The sequence below is a fragment of the Hemitrygon akajei genome, chromosome 10 (genome assembly GCF_048418815.1).
Source record: "Hemitrygon akajei chromosome 10, sHemAka1.3, whole genome shotgun sequence".
Taxonomy (NCBI): domain Eukaryota; kingdom Metazoa; phylum Chordata; class Chondrichthyes; order Myliobatiformes; family Dasyatidae; genus Hemitrygon; species Hemitrygon akajei.
Window position 1 is genome coordinate 14,973,832 of NC_133133.1, and position 26,551 is coordinate 15,000,382.

At 41.0% G+C, this 26,551-nt stretch overlaps 1 protein-coding gene across 3 annotated transcripts in view; it reads left to right on the forward strand.

Annotated features, from left to right (window-relative positions):
* Nucleotides 1-26,551, forward strand: part of il1rapl2 (interleukin 1 receptor accessory protein-like 2) — a 1,249,784-nt gene that overhangs the window by 584,077 nt on the left and 639,156 nt on the right. For all 3 annotated transcript variants that reach the window (XM_073057804.1, XM_073057805.1, XM_073057806.1), the window contains exon 3: nt 24,448-24,727. In XM_073057804.1, the coding sequence (XP_072913905.1) occupies nt 24,448-24,727 (280 nt within the window). The remainder of the gene's footprint in view (nt 1-24,447; nt 24,728-26,551) is intronic.

Consider the following 26,551-nt stretch of genomic DNA (forward strand, 5'->3'; position numbering starts at 1 on the left):
TACATATAAATAAATAATGCTAAGGGAGTGAGTCAAGGGACTCACTAAGTGAGTATTACTAAGGGAGTATTTTGAAAGTGAGTCAAAATATTGCAGAATCGGTTCGGAGTTGAGGTGAGTGAAATTATCCATGCTGGTTCAGGAGCCTGATGGTTGAAGGGTAATAACTGTTCCTGAACCTGCTGGTGTGGGACCTAAGGCTCCTGTACCTCCTGCCCAGTAGCAGCAGCAGCAAGAAGAGAGCATGGATGGTGGGGATCCTTGATGATTGATGTTGGTTTCTTGCAGCAGCGCTCCTTATGGATATGCTCAATGGTAGGGAGGGATTTGCCTGTGATGGACTCTGCTGTATCCCCCATTTCCGTTGGATCTTCCAGTTCTTGGTCATTGGTGTTTCCATGCAAGGCAGTGGTGATGCAGCCAACCAGGATTCTTGCCAATGTATATCTATAGAAGTTTGTTAAAGTGTTAGGTGGCATTTGGAATCTTCTATCAAGAGGTGCTGCTTTTATCTGCTTTCTGGTTGAGGATCCCAGTCAGAAGCCTCGAAATGTGGAACGTGAACAGTTCAAACCAGCATAGATCAGGAACAAACACGTTGTATAGTGAGCAGCCTTGCAGGTCCTGGTGACTGACTCCTGCTCCTATATTCTTGTGGTCTCGTGTGTTCTTGAGAAAGGAATTCCCACAGCTTTGCGCTTACTGTGCTGGAGAAAATCCGAGAATCAGCCTCGGGTTATGAAGTTCCATCAAAGGCTGAATAAGAAGAAGGATTCTTGCAGTGTGCTTTGAAGTATATGCAGAAAATTCAGAATAAGGATATTAAATAAAAAAGCATAAAAGTAATGTCAAATAATACTGTTGAAGGCGAGTATTTTTTAAATAACCTTTTCATTGAGAAACAACAGAATAATTTTCATTGGTAATTGTTGGTAATTGGTTTATTTTTGTCATATGTAGTAAAATACATCTGAAAAGCTTTTGTTTGTATGCTACGCAGCCAGATCTAATACCTAAGAACATCAAGGCCAAAAGACAGAATGCAAAATCGATTATGGGATTCAGGTGTCTAGAAGACAGATGTAAATAAGATTATCACCATCTTTAAATACAACATAAATTCTTGTAGAACTGGTCGTTAATAAAATTTGTATCCTTTCCTGTCATAAAGCAAAAAAAGAGAATAGAAGCTGAATCTACTGCCCTGGACATTCCACTGTCTGCAGAAAGATTAAATCTGACTTGGTATTACTGCTTGAATCAGGCCAGGTTACCTGCATGATTTATCAAACCAAGAGGCAGCCTGCTTCACTAGCTTTCACCAGCTGAGTTCACACTTATTGTCTGAAACATCACTGTTGATTGAATTAATGAGAAAGCTACATGTGTGGCTGTGCTGCTGAGAACCCACTGTGCTATGTGGCTTTTGAGTAGCCCTTCATTTCTGGTGTCACCAATGTCCTCTTGTGTGTGCCATTACTTGGGTACTGGCTCTGACACTGCCCTCGAACTTGCCTTGCCTCCTGTCCCCTGTCTGAAATGCTTCTGGGATTTCAGTGGCTCCAAGAGTGATTCTCATTGTGAGTCCCTGCAGGAGTAAGAAAATCAGAGATTGGAGTTTACAGCATATTGCCTGCACTGCTGCCTCCTCAGGTTAATAAATAAACGAAAACAACATTTCAGTTAGAATGATCTTCTTAAATGTCGTGAAGAGGTATAAATTTTCCCCCACTCCCCTTCTCTATTTTTCCACTCCATATTTTGTCTCCCTTCTTGTCCCTTCTCTTCTCCTTACATGCAGATCACCTTCCTCTGGTGGCCCTCCTCCTTCCCTTCTCCCATGGTCCACTCTCCTCTCCTATTTGATTCCTTCTTCAGTGCTTTACCTCTCCCACCTATCACCTGCCAGCTTCTCACTTCTTTCCCCTCCCCCACCCCCTGCCTTCTTCATCACCTATCACCTCTCAGCTTGCATTCATTCCCCCTCTTCCCACGTTCTTATACTGGCTTCTTCCCCTTCCTCTCCAGTATTGATGAAGGGTCTCGGCCAAAATGTCGACTGTTTATTCTTTTCCAAACATGCTGCCTGACTTGCTGAGTTCCACAAGTATTTTGTGTGTGTTCCCCTGGATTTCCACCAGCATCTGCAGAATTTCTTGTGTTTATAAAATCTGCACCCTGCTCTTTCTCCAGCTCCCACAGCCCCAGTACAATATAAACCCTGCTGCATGATGTTGGAGAAAAAATGAGAGGATTTAATTTATAGGGTGATGTTTATCATATCAGGTCATTCCGTAGCATTTACAGACAATAAAGTACACTTGAAGGGATTTGGATCTGCATCCATGAAGTTCATCACCTATTTGTTAAACTGGCCTGTTATTGTTCTCTCCCTGGTTGCCACTTGTGTAACCAAGCAACAGCTGGCTGCTTTCCAAATTCTCGGTCGTGGCACCAACTCGGCATATTCTGAGATCATTGTACTCTTTTCCTTCCAGTGCTGGATTTAGTCTATGCAACAACTTGAAAGATTGTAAAAAAAATAAACACTTCAGCAGGTGAGAATTAAGACTCAAGTTGCACAATAGTTCTGGAACAAACAGACGTGATAAAGCAGAAACTATCACCTTGATTGATATCTAATAGATGAATACAATGATCAGGATCAGAATCAGATTTGTTATCATTGATGTATGAGGTGAAATTTATTGCTTTCTGGCAGTAATAACTTGCATTGACTTATAAATCTATACATTGCAAAACTAAGTAGTGAAATAGTGCAAAAATTGAGAACTTACAAGATAGTCCTCTGTGCTGAGTTGAATCTGTGACCATGTCTGTAGACAGACTCTCTTTTATGGGCTTTGGTAGTGAGTGCTGTTTGCTTGCCTTTGCAGTTGTTCTTTTTGCTCTGCACTTTGGGTGTTTGACGGTCTTTATTTGATGGGTTCTTTCGGGTTTCTTTGTTTTGTGGCTGCCTGTAAAGAGACGAATCTTAGGGTTGTATAATGTATACATACTTTGATAAAAAATATACATTGGACTCTGAGTATTCATGGGCTCATGGACCAATCGGAATTCTGATGGCCGAGGGGAAAGAGCTGAGTGTAGGTCTTCCTGCTCCCATACGGGAAAAGGGCATGTCCTGGATGGTGGAAGTACTTAATGATGGATGTCATCATTTTGAGGCATCACCTCTTGAAGATATCCTCGATGAGTGAAAGAGTTGTGCCTGTAATGGACTTGGCTGAGACAACAACACTCTGCAGTCTTTTCATCACCCCGTTCTTGTCTTGTTCTCATTGCTACCCTCTGGAAGGAGGTACAGTATCATTTAGCACACACTCAATGATTCAAGAACATCATCTTTCCCTCTGCCATCCAATTTCTAAATGGACTTTGATCACATTAACACTACCTCACTACTTTTCTATTTCTATTTTAGCACTACTTATTTAATTTAACTATTTTATATATATATTTACTGTAATTCACATTTTTTCTCTGTTCTCATGTATTGCATTGTACTGCTGCAACAAAGTCAACAAATTTCACGACATATGCCAACGATATTAAACCTGACTCTGATTTTGATTCATTTGTGATCCTGTGCTTTGAAACCTCGATACGAGGCAGTGGCACCATCAGTCAGAATCCTCCGCACTGTACATCAACAGAATGTTTTAAAGAGTCTTTGGTGATGTACCGCATTCCTAATGAAGTAGAACTGTTGGTTTGTTTCTTAACAATTGCATCAGTGTGTTGAGTTCAGGATAGATCTTCAGAGATGTTGATGCCCAGGAACTTAAAGCTGCTCAGCCTTTCTTTTATTGGCTCCTCACTGAGTACTGGTGTATGTTCTGCCAACTTCCCCTCTCTGAAGCCTGCAATCAGTTCCTTGGTCTTGTTAATGTAGAGTGAAATGTTGTTCTGACACAACACAATTTATCATGCTTGTGTAAGTGTCCTCATAACCATTTGAGATTCAACCAACTGTGGTGTCATTTCACGGCAATGGGTTTAAGATGGCACTGGTGAATCTCGTGGCACATGTAACAAGAAAAACAATTAACTACTTTGTTAATCACTCTTTTTCTGGTAAACAATCATCACAGGCAATAGCCTGTAACGTTCTTTTGGACTTGGAAGCAATTCGATGTCGCAGAACCGAGGTGAGATGAGGCAATGGGTCCATCACCAAGAGCATGGAGGACCTGAGGCTCAATTAATTTAAGCACTGGACCAAATCGGAAAGGTCGGGTACAGGCTGAATCAAGGCAGAACGGTCCAGGCCGCAGTGCATATCATAGCAACAGAACCCGATGTTTGGACAATGATTTAGCCACTAGGCTAGGTTGAAAGGTCAGGGTGTCGGGCCCAGGGCAAGGGATGAGCTGGTCTAGCTCACTGCCCCCCACTACATTGAATTAACAGTCTGTGGATGCACTCTCTGTGGATTTCAGTTCAGAACACTATTGCTTGCGATTATTGTTTGCATGATTTGTTTCTTTTCACAGCAGATTGGGTTTTTGACAGTCTTATTTTTTTGATGGCTTCTTTTGTGTTTCTTGGTTTCGTGGCTTCCTGTTTGGAGACAAATTTCAAGGTTGTACATAGCATCCATACTTTGATAATAAATGTTCTTTGAGCTTTGTTATCAACAACTTTTTAGCTGACATATGAGTTGGGTCTAGCTACACGTTCATGAATAAAGCACGAGAGATTCTGCAGATGCTGGAAATCCAGAGTAAAACACACAAAACGCTGAAGGAACTCAGCATCTATGGAGGGAAACATTTCAGGCCAATGAAGGGTCTCAGCCCAAAATGTCAACTTTTTATTCCTCCCTGTAGATGCTGTCTGACCTGTTGAGCTCCTCCAGCACTTTGAGGGAGTAGAGCAGTTAGATGAGCATGTATCCTCAGGGTACGCCTGTGTTGATTGTCAGCGAGAACGATTATCCCTCTGCGTTGACTGTGGTCTCCTAAAAAGGTTCCATTTGCAGAGCGAGGTATAGAGGCCCTGGTTTTGAAACTTACTTATTAGTACCAAGAGAATTATGTCAGATTTTTAATATTATGGATAGATCCTGGTGTTAATTTGATCAGTTCATATATTCAGAATCACGCATCAGTAGCTTGTCAGTGGTAGTAAGTAATTTATTTTATCAATTTCATCACCCAAAGGTATTTCATGGCATAGTTCACAACTAATGAAGCTAACAATGAGGGATGTAAAAGGATTAACTGATACCTATTGAAGTGCATTAAAAACAGTGCAAATTTGAAAAAAAAGCCTCATTGGCAGTACAAAGCCAAGATGATTTAAAACAAAGTAATTTTTAAAACAAAAGGTTAGACAACATTTTTAAAAAATCAGATTTTAGAATTGTAGAACATAGACCAGTACAGCATAGTACAGGCCCTTCAACCTTCCTGTGTCAGCCTTTTAATCTACTCTTACATCAGTCCAACCTTTCCTTCCCCCTCAGCTCTCCATTTTGCTATCATCTGTGTGACTCTCTAAGAGTCTCTGAAATTTTGCTAATGTATCGGCCTTTACCATTTCCCCTGGCATCACGTTCCACACACCCACCAATCCATTTGTAAAAAAAAATCTATTTCTGATGGCGCCTCCCCCCCTCCATTCTTTCCTTCAATCATCGTAAAATGATACCCTCTCGTAGTAGCCAGTTCTGTCCCAGGAAAAAGTTGCTGGCTGTCTAATCTGGGTTGCAGTCTGGAGTCTGAATGAGAACAGGCATCCAGTACAGAGCACCCCTGTGGATGTTCCCCTCAACTATAAGTATACTGCTGGGTGTGGGTGTGACAACCTACTGGGGGAAGCCACAGTGACCAGGTCTCTGGCACTGAGTCCAGCTCTGGAGCTCAGAAGGGAAGGAGGGAGAAGAGGATTGCAGTAGTGATAGTGGATTCCGTAATTGGAGGAGATTCTGTGTATGTGAAAGAGACACCTGGATTGTATGTTGCTTGGCAGGTGCTAGAGTCAGGGATGTCTTGGATTGGATCCATAGCATTTAAAAAGGGAGTCTAAACAACCAAAAGTCGTGGCACATATTGGTACCAATGACGCAGGTAGGAGAAGTTAGGAGGTCCTGAAGAGAGAATATAGGGAGTTTGGCAGAATGCTGAAAAGCAGGACCTCCAGAGTAGTAATTTCTAGACTGTACCGTGAGTCAGTGAGGGTAACAATAGGATGATATGGCAATTGGATGCATGGCTGAGGAATAGGTGCAGAGGGTAGGGTTCCAAGTTTCTGGATCATTGAGATCTCTTCTGGGGAAGCTGCGACCTGTACAACGGGGATGGGTTTCATTTGAATCCAAGGGGGACCAATATCCTTTTGCTGGAGTTTGCTGGAACTGATAGGGAGGGTTTAAACTACTTTGGCAGAGGGATGGGAACCAAAGTCAGAGGGGTGAGAATGGTATACAAGTAAATTCAAAATTAAAAATTCAAGACTGTTTAATGTCAAGTGTAAAGGAGAATAAAGTGATTTTTACTCCAAGTCCGATGCAGTGAATGGGCAAAGAAGTGGAAGATGGAATATATACAATATGCAGTGCAGGGAAGGTCATCGTCATGCACTTTGGTAGAAGGGATAAGGGCATAGACTATTTTATAAACAGAGATAACATTCAAAAATTAAAGGTGCATAGGGCCTTGGTGTCCTTCTGCTGGATTCCCTGTAGGTTAACTTGCCGGCTGAATCAGTGGTAAAGAAGACACAGGTACTGTTAGCATTCATTTCAAAGGACTAGGATATAAATGCAAGAATGTGAGGATTTTCAAATCATTGCTTAGACTGCACTTGGAGTATTGATAGCAGTTTTCGGCCCCATTTCGAAGTAAAGAGATGCTGTCATTGGAGAGGGTTCAGAGGAAGTTCACGAGAATTATCGCCGCAATGAAAGGGTTAACATATGAGGAGTGTTTGATGGCTCTGAGGCCTGTACTTGCTGAAATTTAGATGAATGAAGGGGGATGTCATTGAAACCTATTGAATATTAAAAGGCCTATACAGAGTGAATATGGAGAGGTTCTTTCCTATAGTGGGGGATTCTAGAATCGAAGGACACGGCCTCAAAATAGAGGGACGTCCATTTAAGATAGAGATGAGGAGACATTTCTTTAGCCAGAGGGTGGAGAATCTGTAAAATTCATTACCACAGACAGCTGTGCAGGCCAAGTCATTGCATATATTTAAAACGGAGGTTGACCGATTCTTGATTAATCAAGGCATCGAAGGTTACGGGGAGAAGGGAGGAGAGAGATAATCAATCAGCCATTATGGAATGGCAGAGCAGACTCATTGGGCTGAATGGCCTACTTCTGCTCCTATATCTTATGGGCCAATTTCTTCTATGTCTTATGGTCTTATCACAATTTATTGCTCTGTCAATTCACCTCTCAACCCCCTTCATTCCAATAACAAAAGCCTTTGCTCTCTCAAAGTTGCCCATAATATATGCTTTCAAATTAGGCAGCATCTTGGTAACCTCCACTGCAACCTCTCTCAAACTTCCACATCTTTCCTATAATGAGACGACCAGAACTGAACATAGTACTTTTTTCCCAACCACCCTCATTATCCTCTTTAAAGTACTTGACTTGTAGATTATGCTGTTGTGACTCAGATGCACAAAGATGAATGATATTGCTTTTATCAAGGGGCTGACTTTCCTTCTAAGTAGGATTATTCAGAGGAAATGTTCAGCCATTGAGGTCCAAAGAGAGATATCGAAGTTTTATCAGTATTCGTGGAGAACTGCTATGAGTGACTTTGCTTAAAGTGGGGAGGCTGGTGCATGGACATCTACCACATGGTCCTTGACCGATCGGGGTCAGGGTCCAATGGCATAGAATGCAAGATGACTGGGGACTTTTCACTGCTGCCGCCTCCCTCCACCTTAACTGCCATAGTGACATGTCATCATCTTCTGCCACCTTTGAGGTATTGGTTGGATTGTTCTTCATCGGGAACCTCCCCCTTGATCTTACCACCATGGGTGACCAGCAGCTAAGTTCCAGGTGGCATCATTCTCAGGATCTCAGGAGCTCACAAGCCTCTCCACCAAGACAAAATGGCAATCTTCAGAGAGGAAAGTTTCATCAAAACACAACAGATTAAATTGCATCATGCTTTGATGCAAGTATGAAAAACTTTCTCAAAAACCTCAGGCTGGGCAATCTGTTCCAACTGGCAACAAGAATACTAACTCAAACACTGATCCTTTCGAAAGGGAGTTGGTTTTTTTTTGTTTCATTTATAATTAGCAGATCTCCTTCCTCATTGCACTTTCTCAGAAATGAGTCGAAAAATATATTTTCTGTCATCAAAACAAGCAAGTGTTCAAATCTATTAACCACTGGCCAGTATCCCAATCCTTAAATCATGTCACAGCTCATAGAAAGAGCATTGTAGCATCATAATCACAGCTGTTATCTTACCAGCAGTTGGTTTATTGAGAAAATGAATTTGCTCATTGTTAATCATGTTCAGAAATATGGTACAGAAAGTTCAAATTTCAGAGTAATTTTTTTCTCAATATAAATATGTCACCAATAGTCCACAGGTTGTGGAATTGTAGCTGCTGTTATAACACACACAGAATGCTAGAGGAACTCAGCAGGCCAGTCAGCATCCATGGAAAAGAGTAAACAGTCAACACTTCAGGTTGAGACCCTTCTCCAGGACTGAGAAGAAAGGGGAAAGATACCAGAATAAAAAGGTGGGGAAGGAGGCGAGCTGGAAGGTGATATGTGAAGACAGGTGGGTGGGAAAGGTTAAGGGCTGGAAAACAAAGAATCTGATAGGAGAGGAGAGTGGATAGAAGAAAGGGGAGGAGGAGGGGGCTCAGGGGAAAGTAGTAGGCAGATGAAAAGAAGTGCAAAGTCAGAGTGGGGGGATAGAGGAAGGGAGAGGGGATGGGTGGAATTTGTTCACTGGAAGGAGAATCGAGATTCATGCCATCAGATTGGAGGTAATCAGATGGAATATAAGATGGTGATCCTTCACCCTGAGGGTGGCGTCATTCTGGCACATGAGAGGCCACCGAGGTGGGAGAGACAGATACAAGTTCAACCATTACAAGAACATCTGGATAAGTACAAGGTTCAACCAGGATATTGCCTCTGTTGGAGTGTATTGGTTCAAAGGAGAAGTTGGACAGATTCACCTGATTTTCTGTGGATGTCAGAAGCTGAGGTGAGACATGGTAAAAGTTCATAAATTGTGAGAGAATTAGATAGGATAGATTTTTTAGAGCAGAAATAACAAATAGCAGAAGACAACACACAAAATGCTAAAGGAACTCAGCAGGTCACGCAGTATCTATGGAAGTGAATGGATAGTAGAATTTACAGGCCGAGACCCTTCATCAGGACTGTCCAGAAATGCTACCTGACCTGTTGAGTTTCTCCAGCAATTTGTGTGTGTTACTCTGGATTTCTGTTATCGGTAGAGCATCTTGTGCCTATAATACTAAAGAGCTAGGCTTAAGGTGAGAGAGGGAGAGTTTAAAGGAGATTTACAATGTAAGGGTTTTTTTTAGCACAGAGAGCAGGTGGCGCCTAGAATGCACAGTGAGGGAAATACAATTAAAGAGTTTAAGACGCATTTAGGCAAATTGATAAGTATGTGACTTGGATCGTGTGGAGGTAGATTAGATTAGATTAATTTGACATCCCGGTCAGTGCAGACATTGTGGGCTGACAGACCCTTTCTTATGCTACACTATGTACAGTCTTTACATGTTCAACATCACCTTGGAGAGAATGGAACTATTGTTTTCTTTCGGATGAACGAAGGTTACAGGGAGATTGAATTGAGAGTATTTAAAAATATGATTAATCGTAATGGAGTGAAAGGCAAAGTCTTGCCATTGCAATCTGAAGTCAGTACTGATGGAATTACACATTTAAAAAAGTAAATTACTTCAGATGCTCTGTCTCTGAACTATAAATCAAAAATGCTGGAAGCACTCACAAAGTCAGGCAATACTCATAGATTGTTGATGTTTCAGGGAACTCAGAGGCTGTTCCAATTTAAAATCATTGTTAACAAAAGGATTTACAAATGATATTAGCATTAAATACTTTGCCTCAGGATGATAGTTATTGCATCTTCAAAGAGAAAATCAGGACAATGTTAGAATTTAAGATACAGGAATAGATACAATAAACAGTGTTATTGATTATAGATTAGTTTTTCGGTTGGAATCTTTGGCCACTTTCCGTAATGTAAGCAAAGTTAAGAAATGGGATGATCTGCCCATATCTGAGACAAAGTTGCAGTAATATTGCTGGATATTTCCAAAAATTTCTCAAAAGCTCAGTTGAGCTGCCGAACTGGTTTGAATTAGGGCCGCTGTATTGTGGCAAATGGCGGTTCTTTGTGTTATAGTGATGGAAATGTCTTCCTCCATAAAATAGGTAGGAAAATCATTACCATTTCAGTCTCAGCATTCATCAGAATGCTATTACACATAAAGAAATTAATCCCCTTTCTTTTCTACAGCTGCTGCTGGATTAGTGTTCATCTGATGCTTTTAATTTTGTACCATGAAGCTTATTGCTATTGATATTGGTATTATTATCATCACATGTACCAAGATACAGTGAAAGGTTTGTCTTATATATTGTTCATAACAATCAAATCAATACACAGTGCACTGAGCTAGACAGACAGACAGACATACTTTATTGATCCCGAGGGATATTGGGTTTCGTTACAGTCGCACCAACCAAGAATAGTTCAGAAATACAGCAATATAAAACCATAAATAATTAAATAATAATAAGTAAATTATTCCAAGTGGAAATAAGTCCAGAACCAGTCTATTGGCTCAGGGTGTCTGACACTCTGAGGGAGGAGTTGTAAAGTTTGATGGCCACAGGCGGGAATGACTTCCTATGACGCTCAGTGTTGCATCTCGGTGGAATGAGTCTCTGGCTGAATGTACTCCTGTGCCTAACCAGTACAATATGGAGTGGATGGGAGACATTGTCCAAGATGGCATGCAACTTGGACAGCATCCTCTTTTCAGACACCACCGTCAGAGAGTCCAGTTCCACCCCCACAACATCACTGGCCTTATGAATGAGTTTGTTGATTCTGTTGGTGTCTGCTACCCTCAGCCTGCTGCCCCAGCACACAACAGCAAAGATGATAGCACTGGCCACCACAGACTCGTAGAACATCCTCAGCATCATCCGGCAGATGTTAAAGGACCTCAGTCTCCTCAGGAAGTAGAGATGGCTCTAACACTTCTTGTAGACAGCCTCAGTGTTCTTTAACCAGTCCAGAATATGGTTAAAACAATAACAATGCACAATAAAGTGTAGAAGCTACTGAAAAAGTGCAGAGCAGGTGAACGATAAAATGCAATATCATAACAAGTTAGATTGAGGTCAAGAGTCCATTCAAGAGTTTGATAACAATAGGATAGAAGCTGTCTTTGAGTTGGTAGTATGTGCTTTCAGGCTTCTGTATCTTTAGGCCAATGGGAGAGAATAGAAGAGGAAGTATCCAGGGTGGGGATGGTCTTTGATTATGCTGGTTGCTTTACGGAGACAATGAGAATACAGACAGGTCCAGGTCCCATGGCTAGAATGAAGCTTGTGGTTCAGGCTTGTACTTCACTGGAGCAGTGCTGTACTGTCAGAGACACTGCTCTTCCTGGAGTAGGCATTGCAGAGAGGTCAGATGCTAATGATGAAAGAACAGATTAATTGTCCCACTTTGTAGAACATAGAGCAGTACAGCACAGGAACAGGTCCACACTGCCTGTGCCAAGCATGATGCCAAATTAGACTCAATGTTCTTTGTCTGCACAAGATCCATCTCTGTCCATCCCCTGGTTTTTCAAAGCCCTCTCCATCATTGATCACACTTACAAGGAGCGTTGCCACAAGAAAGTAGCCTCCGACATTAATGATCCCCATCATTGAGTCCATGCTTTCTTCTTGTTACTGTTATTAGGAAGAAGGTACAGGAGCCTTCGATCCAACACCACCTGGTTAAGCAACTATCAGCCATCAGGCTCCTAAAAGAGCATGGATAACTTCACTGACCTCAATTTTGAACTAATTCCGTAACCTATAGACTCAATTGAAAGACTCCACAATTCATATTCTCAGTATTATTTATTTACATTTTTATTATTTATCTGATTTGTCTTCTTTTGCACCTTGTCTGTTGCTCAATCTTTGTTTGTTATAGTTTTTCAAAAAATCTATTGCACATTTTCTTTTCCTTTTAATGCCTGCTAGAAACTGAATCTCAGGATAGTGATATATATGTAGTTTGATAATAAATTTACTTTGAACTTTGAACATCATTGTCTATCTCAAAACTTCAAACACCAAAACCTCATCTGCTTCCACCACTATCACCTTTTCATACCTTTAAACTTTTCAAACACCCACCACTCACTGTATACAGTATATAAAAAAAATTGTCCTACTCATCTCCCTTAATTTTTTTTTCTCATCTTAAATGCATGCTCTCCAGTATTTGATAATTCTACCCTGGGAATGAAATTCTGACTGTGTACTTTATCAATGCTTCTCACAATCTTATAAACTTGTATCCCCTCCACCTTTGACGTTCCAGAGAAAACAGCCCAAGTTCACCCAACCTCTCCTTGTACCTCATAGACTGGAATCCCAGCCAATGAATTTCTCTGAAGCTTCAATAAACTTTCTGTAATAGAGCAACTAGAAATGTACACCGAACTCCTGCGCTGCCTAACTAAAGCTTATACTATTACATGAATACTCCCTGATTCAATGCCCTGACCACTGAAGGCAAGCATATAGAAACATAGAAAACCTGCAGCACAATACAGGCCCTTTGTCCAACAAAGCTGTGCCGAACACGTCCTTACCTTAGAAGTTACCTACAGTTACCCACGCCATATGTTTTCTTCATCAACCTACCTACTTATCTCACCATTCTCAATGAGCTATGGAGGGAGATACCTTCGTGAGATATTAGAAAGAATGCATTTGTACTTAACTGCATGAAATCAGTGGCTATTTTTTGAAGTATTTAATTTACTATGAAGTGTTTTGTGATATCAAAGAGTCATGGAGCACCACAGCGCAGAAACAGACCTTTCGATACATCTCACCTGCACTGAACTGTTATTCTGCCTACAAGTGAACCAGAGGCCTCCATACCCCTCCCATCCCTGTACTTAACCAAACTTCTCTAAAACATTGAGCTCATATTCACAACTTCCTCTGGCAGCTCACTCTACACTCTCACCATCCTCTGAGTGAAAAAGCTCCCCCTCATCTTCCCCTTAAGCATTTCACTTTTCACTCTTAACCCTTTACCTCCAGTTGGATTCTTACCCCACCTCAGTGGTAAATATGTGCTTACATTTATCCTATCTATACCCCTCATGTCCTGTGATTTTGAGATGCTTGATTCTGTAGGGTCAATTGTCAGATCGTGGATGTAATTCTCTTCATCATGGGCATTAATTCTGTTTTGTCTGAAATATTCTCTGGATATTGAAATGTCAAATTTGCTGGAGAATTCAAGCGGTTATGATGCATGGACAAGTGAATCTGCAATTAACTTTCTTGGTTTCTGTCACCAGGACGTTGTTGAAAAACATTACACTTTCAGGAAGGTTAAATCAGAATTAGAATCAGATTTATTGTCACTGACTTATGACATGAAATGTGTTGTGGCAGGAGTGCGGCGCAGAGCCATAAAAATCTATAAATACCAAAATAAATAAATAGTGCAGAATAACAAGGTAACATTCATGGGCTCATGGACCGTTTAGAAATCTGATGATGGAGGGGAAGAAGTTGAATCACTAAGTGTGGGTCTTCAAGCTCCTGTACATTCTCTCTGATGGTAGTAACAAAAAGAGGGCATGTCCCAGATAGAGAAGATCCTTAATGACGAGGCAGCTCTCTTCAGGCTTCGCCTTTTGAAGATAACCTTGATGGTGGAGAGGGTTGTGGCCATGATGGAGAAATGATCTAAAACAGGGGTTAACAACCATTTTTTTTGGCACCCTTCTTTGTAAACTGTTGTGCATTAAAATTCCAGGATATCATCAATTCCTGAGATACTTAAACCACCCCGTCGGGCACCATCAATCATTTCACAGTCAAAGTCGCTTAGATCACATTTCTTCCCCATTCTGGTGTTTGGTCTGAGCAACAACAGAACTGCTTGACCATGTCTGCATGCTTTTATGCATTGAGTTGCTGCCACATGATTGGCTGATTGGATATGTGGATTAATGAAAAAGTGAGTACTCAGTGTGTCTTTGGCCCATTCGTTTAAGCAAATCACTTTTGCAGTTTACTTGACAAGTTACCAAAAATCTGCTGGAGAAACTATTCAGGTTGAGCAGTATCTGTGGAGGGGAAAGAATTGGCAACATCTTGGACTATTCCAGTGCCTTGACCTGAAATATTGACAATTCTTCCCCCCCCCCCCCCCCCACAGATACTGCTTGACTGATAGAGTTCCTCTAGCAGATTGTTTGTTGCTCTAACTGCAGACTCTTCTGTCTCCCAGTGGACAAGTGCCTTGGACCTAACCATGCTTCTCTAATCAAAGAAGTATTTTCAGTGCTCTGGAACATTGAGTAGAGTTGGATCTCAGTCTGACAACATTAAAAATGGATTAATGTCAAAAGTTACTGAGACTTAAGCCAGTTTCTTTTTGAATTATTGCCAATGAACTCAATACAGCATGTAGCAAATCTTCCTAAACCACTTCTGTTCAAATTAAATCTCCCTAATCAGTGCTAACCACAACTTGCTGTGAAATGGTTCATGCAACATGCATTTAACAATGTCTGTCCTCCTGGACTGTTTATGCCCTGGTATGATTTTTCAAGTCCTAATCAGTTTTCTCTTCTAAAGATCAATCTTTGCTCACAGATTTTAATGCTGCAGGTAACGATTCAATTGCACACTAATTGCTTACTTTGCAAACAGTTAATAATAACCATGAAATCTTTCATTTTACTCAGAGGACCATTTCATTCATTAAAAGATGCTGTTCACCCTAACTAAGAATACGAAGCCCTGAAGGTTCAATGCCTTTGCCTTCAACAAGCATTGTAACTGTAAATAGCCAGAGCTGACTGTACCTGTTATGCTTTGTAACTCTGCTTAGTTTTAATTTGGTGAGGCACTCACATATAGCATGGTGTGCAGTGACGTATTCCATTCACGTACTTCTTACATATCAGAACCAGAATCAGGTTAATGATGGGTGCTGCCTTTTTGAGGTGTGGCTCCTTGAAAATGTCCTCAATACCATGGAGGCTAGTGTCCATGATGAAGCTGACTAAGTTTACAAACTCTCTGCAGTGTTGTAGCCCCTCCAACACTAGATGGTGATGCAGCCACTTAGAATGCTATATACTATATATCCCATAATTTAGTTATTGAGATACAACATGGAATAGGTCCTCCTGGCCCTTCGAGCCACTCCCCCCAACAAACCCCAATTTAACCCTAGCCTAATCATAGGACAATTGACCATGACCAATTAGCCTATCAACCTGTTCGTCTTTGGGCTGTGGGAGCAAACTGGAACACCCGGAGGAAACCCACAGGGACATGAGGAGAATGTACAAGCTCCTTTTAGGCAGTGGCAGGAATTGAACCTGGGTGACTGATACTGTAAGAGTTGTGTTAACCATAATGTTACAGTGCCACCCTGGTAAGGAAGTATGTAAACAAACAAAGGCGGCTTAATCAAAGAATATATTTACAATAATACTCAAATATTACTGAAATATTCAATACACTGCAGTGTTGACTTGGAACTAAATGAAGGTGCCAGATATTCAAGGTTCAGGTTCAATTGAGAGACTATAAAAAGGAGGTGTCATAATAGCAATTAATATCAATATTTTCTCATAAGCCTTTTGAAGAATGGCTGTTAATTTACCCTGCCTTTGACAGGCGTTAATGATGGAGGAGTTGTGCACAGCAACGTTATTGGACTGAATCAAAGAAGATTAGTTTTATTTGTTACATGTACATCAAAGCATTACCACAGACAGCTGTGGAGGCCAAGTCATTGGGTATATTTCCACTGCCCTCATTGTGTGTATGGCCACAGCTATTTAGCGATCTAAACAACTTCTCAAAAAGTCACCAGAGTTGGATGCTCTCTTTCACGGTTTTTAATGCAATTTTTTTGCGAAGCTGCAGAGTTAAGTAAAAGATGCATTAAATTCAATATAGTCATCACCTGAATGCTTTTGATTATTCTCATAACAGGTGTTAACCAAGATAGTACATGTACACAACACTCTATATCTATATCGTGTGGCTCAAAGATATATTTAAACATAATACTTTCTTTAAAATGTATATATATGTGCTTCAAATCAGAATAAAAACTATCGGTGCAGGAAGTGGTACAAAAAACAGCTTACTCGTAATGATATTCACACAAAATGAGCTGCGCCTCTAGAAGGATTTAAATCAGAGGTTGATAGGTTCTTGATTAGTAAGGCTGTCAAAATTTATAGGGAGAACGCAGGAGAAAGAGGTTGACAGGGATAATAAATAAGCCATGATGGAATGGCATTGCAGACTCAATGGCTGAATGGTTTAATTCTGCTTCAATGTCTTTTGGTCTTACAGAGACATCAAAGCATACAGTGAAATGTGTCATTTGTGTCAATGAGGATGTTCTGGGGGCAGCCTGCAACTATTACCATGCTTCAGGTACTAATATGGTAAGACTGCAACTTACTAACCCAGACCTGTACGTCTTCAGAATGTGGGAGGAAACCAGAGCACTCGGAGGAAACCTGCAACCACAGGGAGAATGCACAAACTCCTTACAGACAGTGGTGGGAATTGAGCCCTAGTCACGATTATAAGAAGTTTGTATGTTCTCCCTGTGACCGCATGGGCTTTTTTTTTAATGTTCTCTGGTTTCCTCACACATTCCAAAGACGTACGCTTAAGGTTCGTAAGTGTGAGGCATGATACCTTGGTGCCGGCAGCGTGGTAACACCTTGCAGGCTGCCTCCAGCATAATCCTTACACTGTGCTGTTTGCTGACAGAAAAAAATACATTTCACTGTAGGTTTTGATGTTTCAATTTGCACGTGATAAATAAAGCTAATCTTTGATTTTCAGTCTTACTTTGCATTTTAAGATGGACTCATTATTATGAACGGCCTGCCCTTTTCTCTCTTCATTGGCTTTGCAACATAGTACTCTTTGAAACAACCCGCACAAAATTCTGGAAGAACTCAGTAGGAGTCCTGCTGAAGGGTCTGTACCGGAAATGACAACTGTACCCCTTTCGATAGACGCCGCCTGGCCTGAGTTGCTCCATCATTTTGTGCGTGTTTCTTGGATTTCCAGCCTCTGCAGATTTTCTCTTGTTTGTGATAGTTCTCTTTGAGGCTCTTTTATGATATAATTGATTATTTCAAACAATTCCTAAATGAATTCACTGTAATAACCTTGCTGTTGCAATATATTTCATATTAAAACCTGGATGTTTATACGTATATAAACTGTGATATAGTCTGGCAGCATGGCTATCAATTTTAGATTTAAAGATGAATAAAACATAAGTGAGGCTGCAGCTCTGGTTGCCTCATTGAACAAGGATGTGGTGACTTTGGAGAGGATTCACCAGACTTTTACCAGAATGTTGCTTAGAATAGAGGTTATTAGTTATGAGGAGCAGCTGGAACAACTTGGGTTGTATTCTCTGGAGCAATGGAGGCTGAGAGGAGACATGATACAATTATGAGACAAGGTGGGCAGCCAAAATCCTTCCTCCAGTGTTTCTCAAAAGAAGAAATGGCTTTAAGGTGGGGAGGGAGTTTTAAAGCAGGGGTTCACAACCTTTTTTATGCCATGGACCAATGCCATTAACCAAGGGTTCTACGCACCCCAGGTTGGGAACCCCTGGTTTAAGGGTTGAGCAGAGCAAGTTTTTAATACAGAAAGAGGTGCTTAGAAAGGATGGCCATAGCAGTGATAGAAGCAGATGCAATAGTGACATCTAAAAGAATTTTAGATAGATGGGAAATAGAGGGATACTGACCATTTGTATGCAGGAGCTGAGTTCATTTTAGTTTAATGCTCAACATAGAAACCATGGTTTGAAGGGCCTAATCTTGTGCTGTACTGTTATATGTATGTCCTTACCTTAGAACTACCTAGGCTTACCCATAGCCCTCTATTTTTCTAAGCTCCATGTATCCATCCAGGAGTCTTTTAAAAGACCCTATCGTTTCCACCTCCACCATCACCACCAGCAGCCCATTCCACGCACTCACCACTCTCTGTGTAAAAAACTTACCCTTGACATCTCCTCTGTACCTACTTCCAAGCACCTTAAAAATATGTCCTCTCATGCTAGCCATTTCAACCCTGGGAAAAAGCCTCTCACTATCCACATGATCAATGCCTCTCATTATCTTGTACACCTCTATCAGGCCTCCTCCCATCCTCTGTCGCTCCAAGGAGAAAAGGCTGAATTCACTCAACCTATTCTCATAAGGCATGCTTCCCAATCCAAGCAACGTCCTTGTAAATCTCCTCTGCACCCTTTCTATGGTTTCCATGTCCATCCTGCAGTGAGGTGACCAGAATTGAGCACAGTACCCCAAGTGGAGTCCGACCAGGGTCCTATATAGCCGCAACATTACCTCTCGGAAGATGGATACAGGCAGGTCACTTCTTCCTGGTTTCTATCCTTGATCTCACTTCAAGATAAAGGTGAACAGCGGGGTTCCCGAGGAATCTGTACTGTCCCTTTCCTCATCTTGACCTAACTTCTATTTGGAGGATATTAAGTTGACAGGTGACACAGAACTCAAAAATACAAGTCAACTAACATAAAGGATTTTGTAGTCTTCAAGATCAGGTGGTGGGGTGGATATACATCTCTATCAAAGGAGGTGTAAGGCGCTCCTTCCCTCCGCTAGCTTGCAGGTCACTCTTGGGCAAGTCATAGCACCTGCTTAACCCCCTGATCAGGGTCATGTGAAACCATGGGAGCAGGTGGTGGTTGGTCGAATGAACAGATGGTGCATATCACAAGTTCTGGTTATGTGACTACTGATGTCAGGCAGACAATCTCTGAAGATTATTGATAATGATTGAGGTCACCCGTCTTGTAAAGACACTGCCCAGAAGGCAATGGCAACTCACTTCTGTGGAAACATTTGCCGAGAATAATCATGAAAGGCCATGATCGTCCATGTCACGCAACACAGCACATTACAAATGAAAGAAATCTTCAAGGGGATGCAAGGGGATGACACATGGAAATGAAAGGTGATACATAAAACTTTGATTGAGTTGAGGAAATAGAACTGTATGAATAAATTAAGTGGATTCAAGAACTGGATTTCTCCATGCAAATCCAAACACTAGGACAAGTCGACAAGTTTTTTTAAAAATTAATTTATGTTACCATTAGTTTTATTGCATGAGGCACACAGTATAAATATGAGGTTCATTTGTTTAATTTTTAAAATACAGAATCTGAATCAGTGTTTTTACCACTGGCATGTTGTTAAGTGTGTTATTTTGCCACAATAGTACAGTGCAATACATAAAAATTACTATCAGTTGCAATGAGGAAGATATGTAAAAAATAAGTAGTGCAGAAAGAGAGCAAAATAGTAAGGCAGTGTTCTTGAGTTCATCGTCTGTTCAGAAATCTGATGGTGGAGAGGACGAAGCAGTCCCTAAAATATTGGATGTGAGTCGTCAGACTCCTTACTTCTCCTTGTAGGTAGCAATATGAAGAGGGCATGTCCTGAGTGATGGGGATCCTTAATGATGGATGTCGCCATTTTGAGGCATTGCCTTTTGAAGATATCCTTGATGCTGACCTTTCTCGATGTGTCTGCTATGTTAACATAATAAAATCTTTCACCTTACCCCATTGCTTCTGCCAATAACCTTGTGCTCATGTTAGATGTGCCTTGCTACTGAAAGCATTCCCTCATTAGTAACTCTTCTATATCCCTTCCAAACTCAAACAGCACTCTTGACTCCTAAACCTCCGCGGAGTCACGAAGCGTACTGGCAAAATCAGAACCCAAGTGCAGAGGAAAGACAGACTCTGATGTAGAAACAGCGATGAGAGTTTATTCATAATAATTCCAAAAGAATATTGATGGTTTGGCCGAGCAATACCGTGAGCAGCATTGTCAAATCTAGGACACCGCAATTAGCGCTAATCGGGCATCTGCTTAAATAATAAAAGTAACACAGAATCCCTGAGCCTATCAGAATAACAAGCTGAAGCAGAAAGCTCCGGGAGACTGTATTACAAAGAGTCTCTCAAAGCAAACATAGGGAACTCTAAACGATTAATGATTGTTATTAAACAACAATTAACCATTTCATGTGCTCTAACAAACTTGGAGCCCAATACACAGACCTGAAGAACTCATTACAGGTACATGCTACTGTAAGAAGTACAAACCCAGACTCAATAAATAATGGAAAAGATGTTAGTGCAGCAACTGAGGATTTTGCAATCCTGTGAATCTTGTCTGCTCCTCCCTATAAAGCCCTGATATCCTTTTTTCCTTGACAGACCCCATGATGTGCTCAACAGAGTGCAGATTCTTCCTGCACATCTGGACAGCCACCATCTGGCCCCTGCTCTGCCTTCTCAGACACATGCAATGTGGGGAGGAAATAATCTAATGGTGAAGAGGGCTCAGTTAAATAAAATGTTTGTCAATAAATTCATTTTACTTGCTGCAGGGCAAAGATCTTTATTGATAAAATGGTTGTGAAAGGAACACATCTGGTTTGTACAATATTTGTTGAGTTATTTTGTCAGCCTTTCACAGAGTGCTCTCTAAATTGTTAACTAATTGAATCAGAATCAGGTTTATTATCACTGGCAGATGTCATGAAATTGTTGCTTCGTGGCAGCAGTACAATGCAATATATAAAAAATACTATATATTACAATCATATTGTAGCAAATGCTCTGTAAATACTGCTGCATGCAAAGTAAACATTTGCCAGAAAATTAACAGATCGTACACCAGCATAAAATTAAAAGATATATATACGTTTACTAAATTTACAGTTATAGAAAAAAAGAGAAAAAACTGAAAGGATCCATACAGTTAAACCAGTGCAATGTGCACATAAACATTAGAGCTCATTTCTGGAGTAGTCAGAGGCGTATCGCTTTGCTCATGTGCGGAACCCACCATCTGCATGCTTTCACCACATCACAACCTGAAATTTCCTCAAAGACCACCGTCTTGAATGAACTGGCACTCTCAGAAGTATTGGCCCTTCCTCCTTGGAGCCATTCATCTGCGCAAAGCACTTCTTAAAATGGGGATTCTCCTTCCAATGGCATTCTGTGGCATCTTCCCTTGTGCCCTGCTCCGCAGTCCCACTAAAAGGACCCCAATCAAGACTGTTGTCCTGCAGGAATCTGCTGTCACCCAGCATACTCCAGTGTTCTACTCGGACAGAAAGCTACAACACCTACCAAGATCGTCTGGATTGGCTGACACCACATTCCTAACTTGGACAACATGGCTCCTTATCCTTACCTGAATCCCAAACATTCTTACTAGCAAGACACACTGCTTTTACAGGAAGCCGCTAAATTAAAAATACCTCACAGCATAACAGTAGAAATCTTACCCCAGGCATTGCGCGCGCGCCCACACATGCACACACGCATGCGCGCGCGCCCACACACACACACACACGCATGCACGCACGCCCACACACACACACACAGGCAGTGCCCCTGTAGATTCATTATCTGTTCGGAAATCTGATGGTGGAGGGGAATACTGTGTATCTTCAGACTCAGACTCCTTTTCTGATGGTAGTGATGAGAAAGAATGCTGTCCTTGGTGGTGGGAATCCTTCATGATGAATGCAACCTTTCTGAGGCACTGCATTTTTAAGATGTCCTCAATTCCAGGGAGGCCAGTGCCCATGACGGATCTGGGTGAGTTTACTACCTTCTGCAGCTTTTTTCCGATCCTGTGAAGTGGTCTCGTCATACTAGACAGTGATGCAACCAGTGAGAACACCCTCCACAGTACATCATACCAAATCTCCTAAAACTCCTGGTGAAATATAGCCGTTGTTGTGCCTTCATAGTAATTGCATTAGTATGTTGGGCCCAGGGTATGTTTTCAGAGATGTTGACCCTCAGGAACCTGAAAATGTTTACCCATTCCCTGTTGATTCCTCATTGAGGCCAAGTGTGAATTCCCTCAAATTCCTCCATTGTATGCTGGAGGCTATTAAGCTTATTTTGTGGTATTTTATCCAATTTCCCCTTCCCCCCAACCCTCTGGCTGTGCAGTTGGTCCCCTTTTGCTGTTTGGAAAGTTACTGTCCAATCTAGTTCCTTTGCCTCACCAAGTATTTCCTCAAAGTTATCACATTTTGCTGCATGAGACTTCCACTTTGCCTTTGGCTCCTTTGCCTTCCATGCTGTGAACGTGCAGCAACACACCAAGGAGCTGTGAGAGCTCAGCACGTTAGACAATATCTAGGAAATGAAATAGACAGTCAATGCTTCAGCATGTTTCTCTGCATGGATTCGCTGTGTGATGGAGATGCAAGAGAATCTAGATGCTGGAAATCTGGAGCAACACACAAAAGCACTGGAGGAGTTCAGTGGATCAGGCAGGGTGGACATGGAGAGAAATGGACTGAGACAATGACAGTCCATTTCTCTCCACAGAGGGAAATATTTATTGAGATACAACATAGAATTGGCCCTTCTGGCCATTCGAGTTGCACCTCACAGCAATCCCCGATTTAACCCTAGCCTAATCACGAGATAAGTTACAATGACCATTTAACCTTCTAACCAGTACATCTCTGAACTGTGGGATGACACCAGAGCTCCGGGAAGAAACCCAATGTTGCTCAGGATTTCCTAGATCTGGGATTTTTTGTGTCTCCGTTTGCTGGTGCTGGAGCCAATAAGTCAAGAAGATTAGACGATTCATTTTATTTGTTACATGAACATCAAAACTTTGAAAGATACAGTGAAATGCAACGACCAACACAATTCAAGCATAGAGAGTACTGGGGCAGTGTGTAAGTGTCACCATGCTTCTGCCAGCATAGGATGCCCACAATTTACTGACTCTAACCCAAGTGTCTTTGGAATGTGGAAAGAAACTAGAGGTACTTGGAGGAAACGTTTGTGGTTACAGGGTGAATGCACAAACTTTTTACATGGAGTGGCGGGTATTGAACCAACCTCAATCATGATCTCTGGCACTGCAAAGTGTTACACTAGTCAGTAACTACTAAACTGCCATGCCACTGCAGTGGGCCATGCTCACAGCTCTGGGTTCAAGACCCTCCACAGAAACTCCAGAACACATCTCGAGGTTGACATTCCATTATGTAGGAGTTTTGCACTATATGACATGCAATTTTCCAAAGAGGAATTTTACTTCCACTCTTAAAAAATAAAAGAGCCCTGAGCATCAGTCAGAATTTTAAAAAAAGGATCTTATTACTGGTGTCCAGGTGTGGGACAATGGAATAGCAAAATAACAGTCCAGTATGTACTAGATGGGCCAGGAAGCCTGTTTCTGTTCAGTAGTGCTCTGTGACTCTATGAATGTACGGTTACTTCATTGGTTGTAAATTCCTTGAACATTTCTAGAAAAGAATGCAGAAGGCACTATATAAATGCAAGTGATCCTTCAAAGTTTCAGAGTAATACAGCAGGGAAACAGGCCCTTTGTTCCAACTTGCCCCTACTGACCATTATGCCCACTTCAGCCAGTCCTATTTGCCCTTATGCCTCTATTTTGAACTATATCCCTCTAAAACTCTCCTATCCATGTACACACCCAAATGCCTTCTGAATATTGTTCTTGTACCTGCCTCAACTGCTTCTGCTGGCAGCTCATTCCATATTCACATCACTCTCTGCTTGAAGAAGTTGCCCCTCAGATACCTTTTTATATCTTTTCCCTGTCATCTTAGGACCATGTCCTCTAGTTTTCTGTTCCACTACCCTGAGGAAAATACTATCAATGCTTTTTTGTGTTTTTATACACCTCAATAAGTTCATTCCTCAATCTCCTACACTTTGAGAAATAATTTGCCCACCATCTCTGTCTGAAATTCAGCCCCTTGAGTTTTGGTAGTATCCTTGTAAATCTTCTCTGAACTCTTTCCAGTTGAATAATATCCTTCTGATAACAGGATGATCAATCTGTACACAATACTCCCAGTGCAATTCTTTTTTAAGTTATCTACATTCCACAAAGTGAGAAAAGGCAGTTTGATCAAATTCTACATTTTATAAGAAGAAATATCTTCTGATTGAGTAGCCTGTGGCACAGGCAGTCATAAAAAAAAGCAATTGACTAACACATTATTTTTAATCTTTATGCTTTCATGACAGTTGACGTTTGCATCGATTGGTCTGTGGATCTCAAAAAATACATGGTGTTGGCAGGTGAGCCTGTACGTGTGAAATGTGCACTGTTCTATGGATACATCAGGACTAACTACAGCATGGCACAGAATTCTGGACTCAGCCTCATGTGGTACAAAAATAACGGGCAAGGAGATTCAGAAGAACCTATTATATTTTCTGGGCGTAGAATGAGCAAAGAGGAAGATTCAATTTGGTTCCATTCAGTGGAATTGCAGGACAACGGATTTTACACGTGTGTATTAAGGTAAGAAGACTGCGGTGAAACATGCTTGTAGCCTATAAATACAAATACTTTGTTGAAGATATTACGAATCTTTCATTGATTATCCAGTGATTTTCTTTGAAGATGTCCCTACAAGTAAAGAGTAGACTTAAATCAGAATCAGAATTATTACCTGAGTCATATTAAATGGTTTTGTTTAGTTTGTGGCAGCACTACAATACAAAAACATACAATTATTATACACTCAGTGGCCACTTTATTGGGTATCTTCTGCACCTAATAATCTGGTTATGAAGTGTATGTTTGTAGTCTTCTATTGATGTAGTTCATCCATTTCAAAGGTCGACATGTTGTGCATTCAGAGTAGCTTTTCTGCACACCACTGTCATTAAGCAAAGTTATTTGAGTTACTGTCACCTTCGTGTCAGTTTGAACCAGTCTGGCCATTCTCTTCTGATTTCTCTCATTAACAAGGCATTTTCACCCACAGAGCTGCCACTCACTGGATGTTTTTGTTTTTCACACCATTCTCTGTAAGCTCTTAGAGACTGTTGTGTATGAAAAGCCCAGGAGATTGGCAGCCTCTGACATACTCAAACTACCCCATCTGGCACCAACAATCTTTCCATGGTCAAAGTCACTTAGATCACACTTCATTCCTAGTCTGATGTTTGCTCTTAAAAGCAAACTGTAGCTTTTGACTTTATCTGTAAGCTTTTATGCATTGAGGTGCTGCCACATGATTTGCTGTGTAAATATCTGCATTAATGAGCAGGTGTGCAGGTGTACCTAATATAGTGGCCACTAAGAGTATATGACATAAAATTTTGTGGCAGCAGGACAGTGCAAATGCATACAAAGATTATGAATTACAAACTGAAACATAAAATGCCATAAAAGACATAGCAAGGTAATGTTCATATGTAGATTCATGGACTGATCAGAAAGCTGATGGTGGGAAAGAAGTTGTTCCTGAATTGTAGAGTATGGGTGTTTAGGGCCATGCACCTCCTCCCCATCTGCAGAAATGAGAACTGGGCATGTCACAGATGGTGTCTGAAAGCCATTTCTTCAGTGGAAGGATTACTTGAAAGGACATGCAGTAACTTGACATGAAAGTAAAGAACTGGTTCCTTGTAAAAATGTGTAGAATTGATTATATTAAACTACAGAGAGAAAACTATTTGGAAATCCCACTGATTTAGTACTGGCTCACCAGGTGATGCTTACTGATTTTCCTCTGACTCACTGACCTCTCAGTTTCTTTGTTCCCTCTGCCTCACTGGGTTCCCAGTCTTACTCACCAGTTTCTTTGTTACTTTTTGATTCACTGGGGTTCCCTTCAGACTCTGTGGGTTTCCAATTACCTTATTACTCACTGCTTCACTGGGGACACAGTTCCTTTCTGACACACAGGCATCCTAGTCAAATTTCAAAACTCAGAGTAAATCTATTATCAAAGTACATTAAGGGAAATCACAAATGATCCATCAAAATATCATCCTATTACTTATTTACAAACTATATATAAAATTGTAGCATCATGCATCTCACAACTCATCACCACTCACTTAGATAACCACAATGTGCTTACAGAAGAGCAGAAAAAATCTGTAAGGGTATGAAAGAATGTACTAAACAGCCAATAATAGATTCCATAATTTTAAATCAAGACTGGCAGAAAAGCAGAAATCTTTCATGTTGCTATATTGACTACCACACTTAGGGTTATTAGAAGCTCTTAATATGTATAAAGTATACTCAATACTTGTGAAATTCCTACAACATCTGATGGATGAAGCATTGGTGGACTATAATCATCCTACCTATTAATAACCAAAAAAG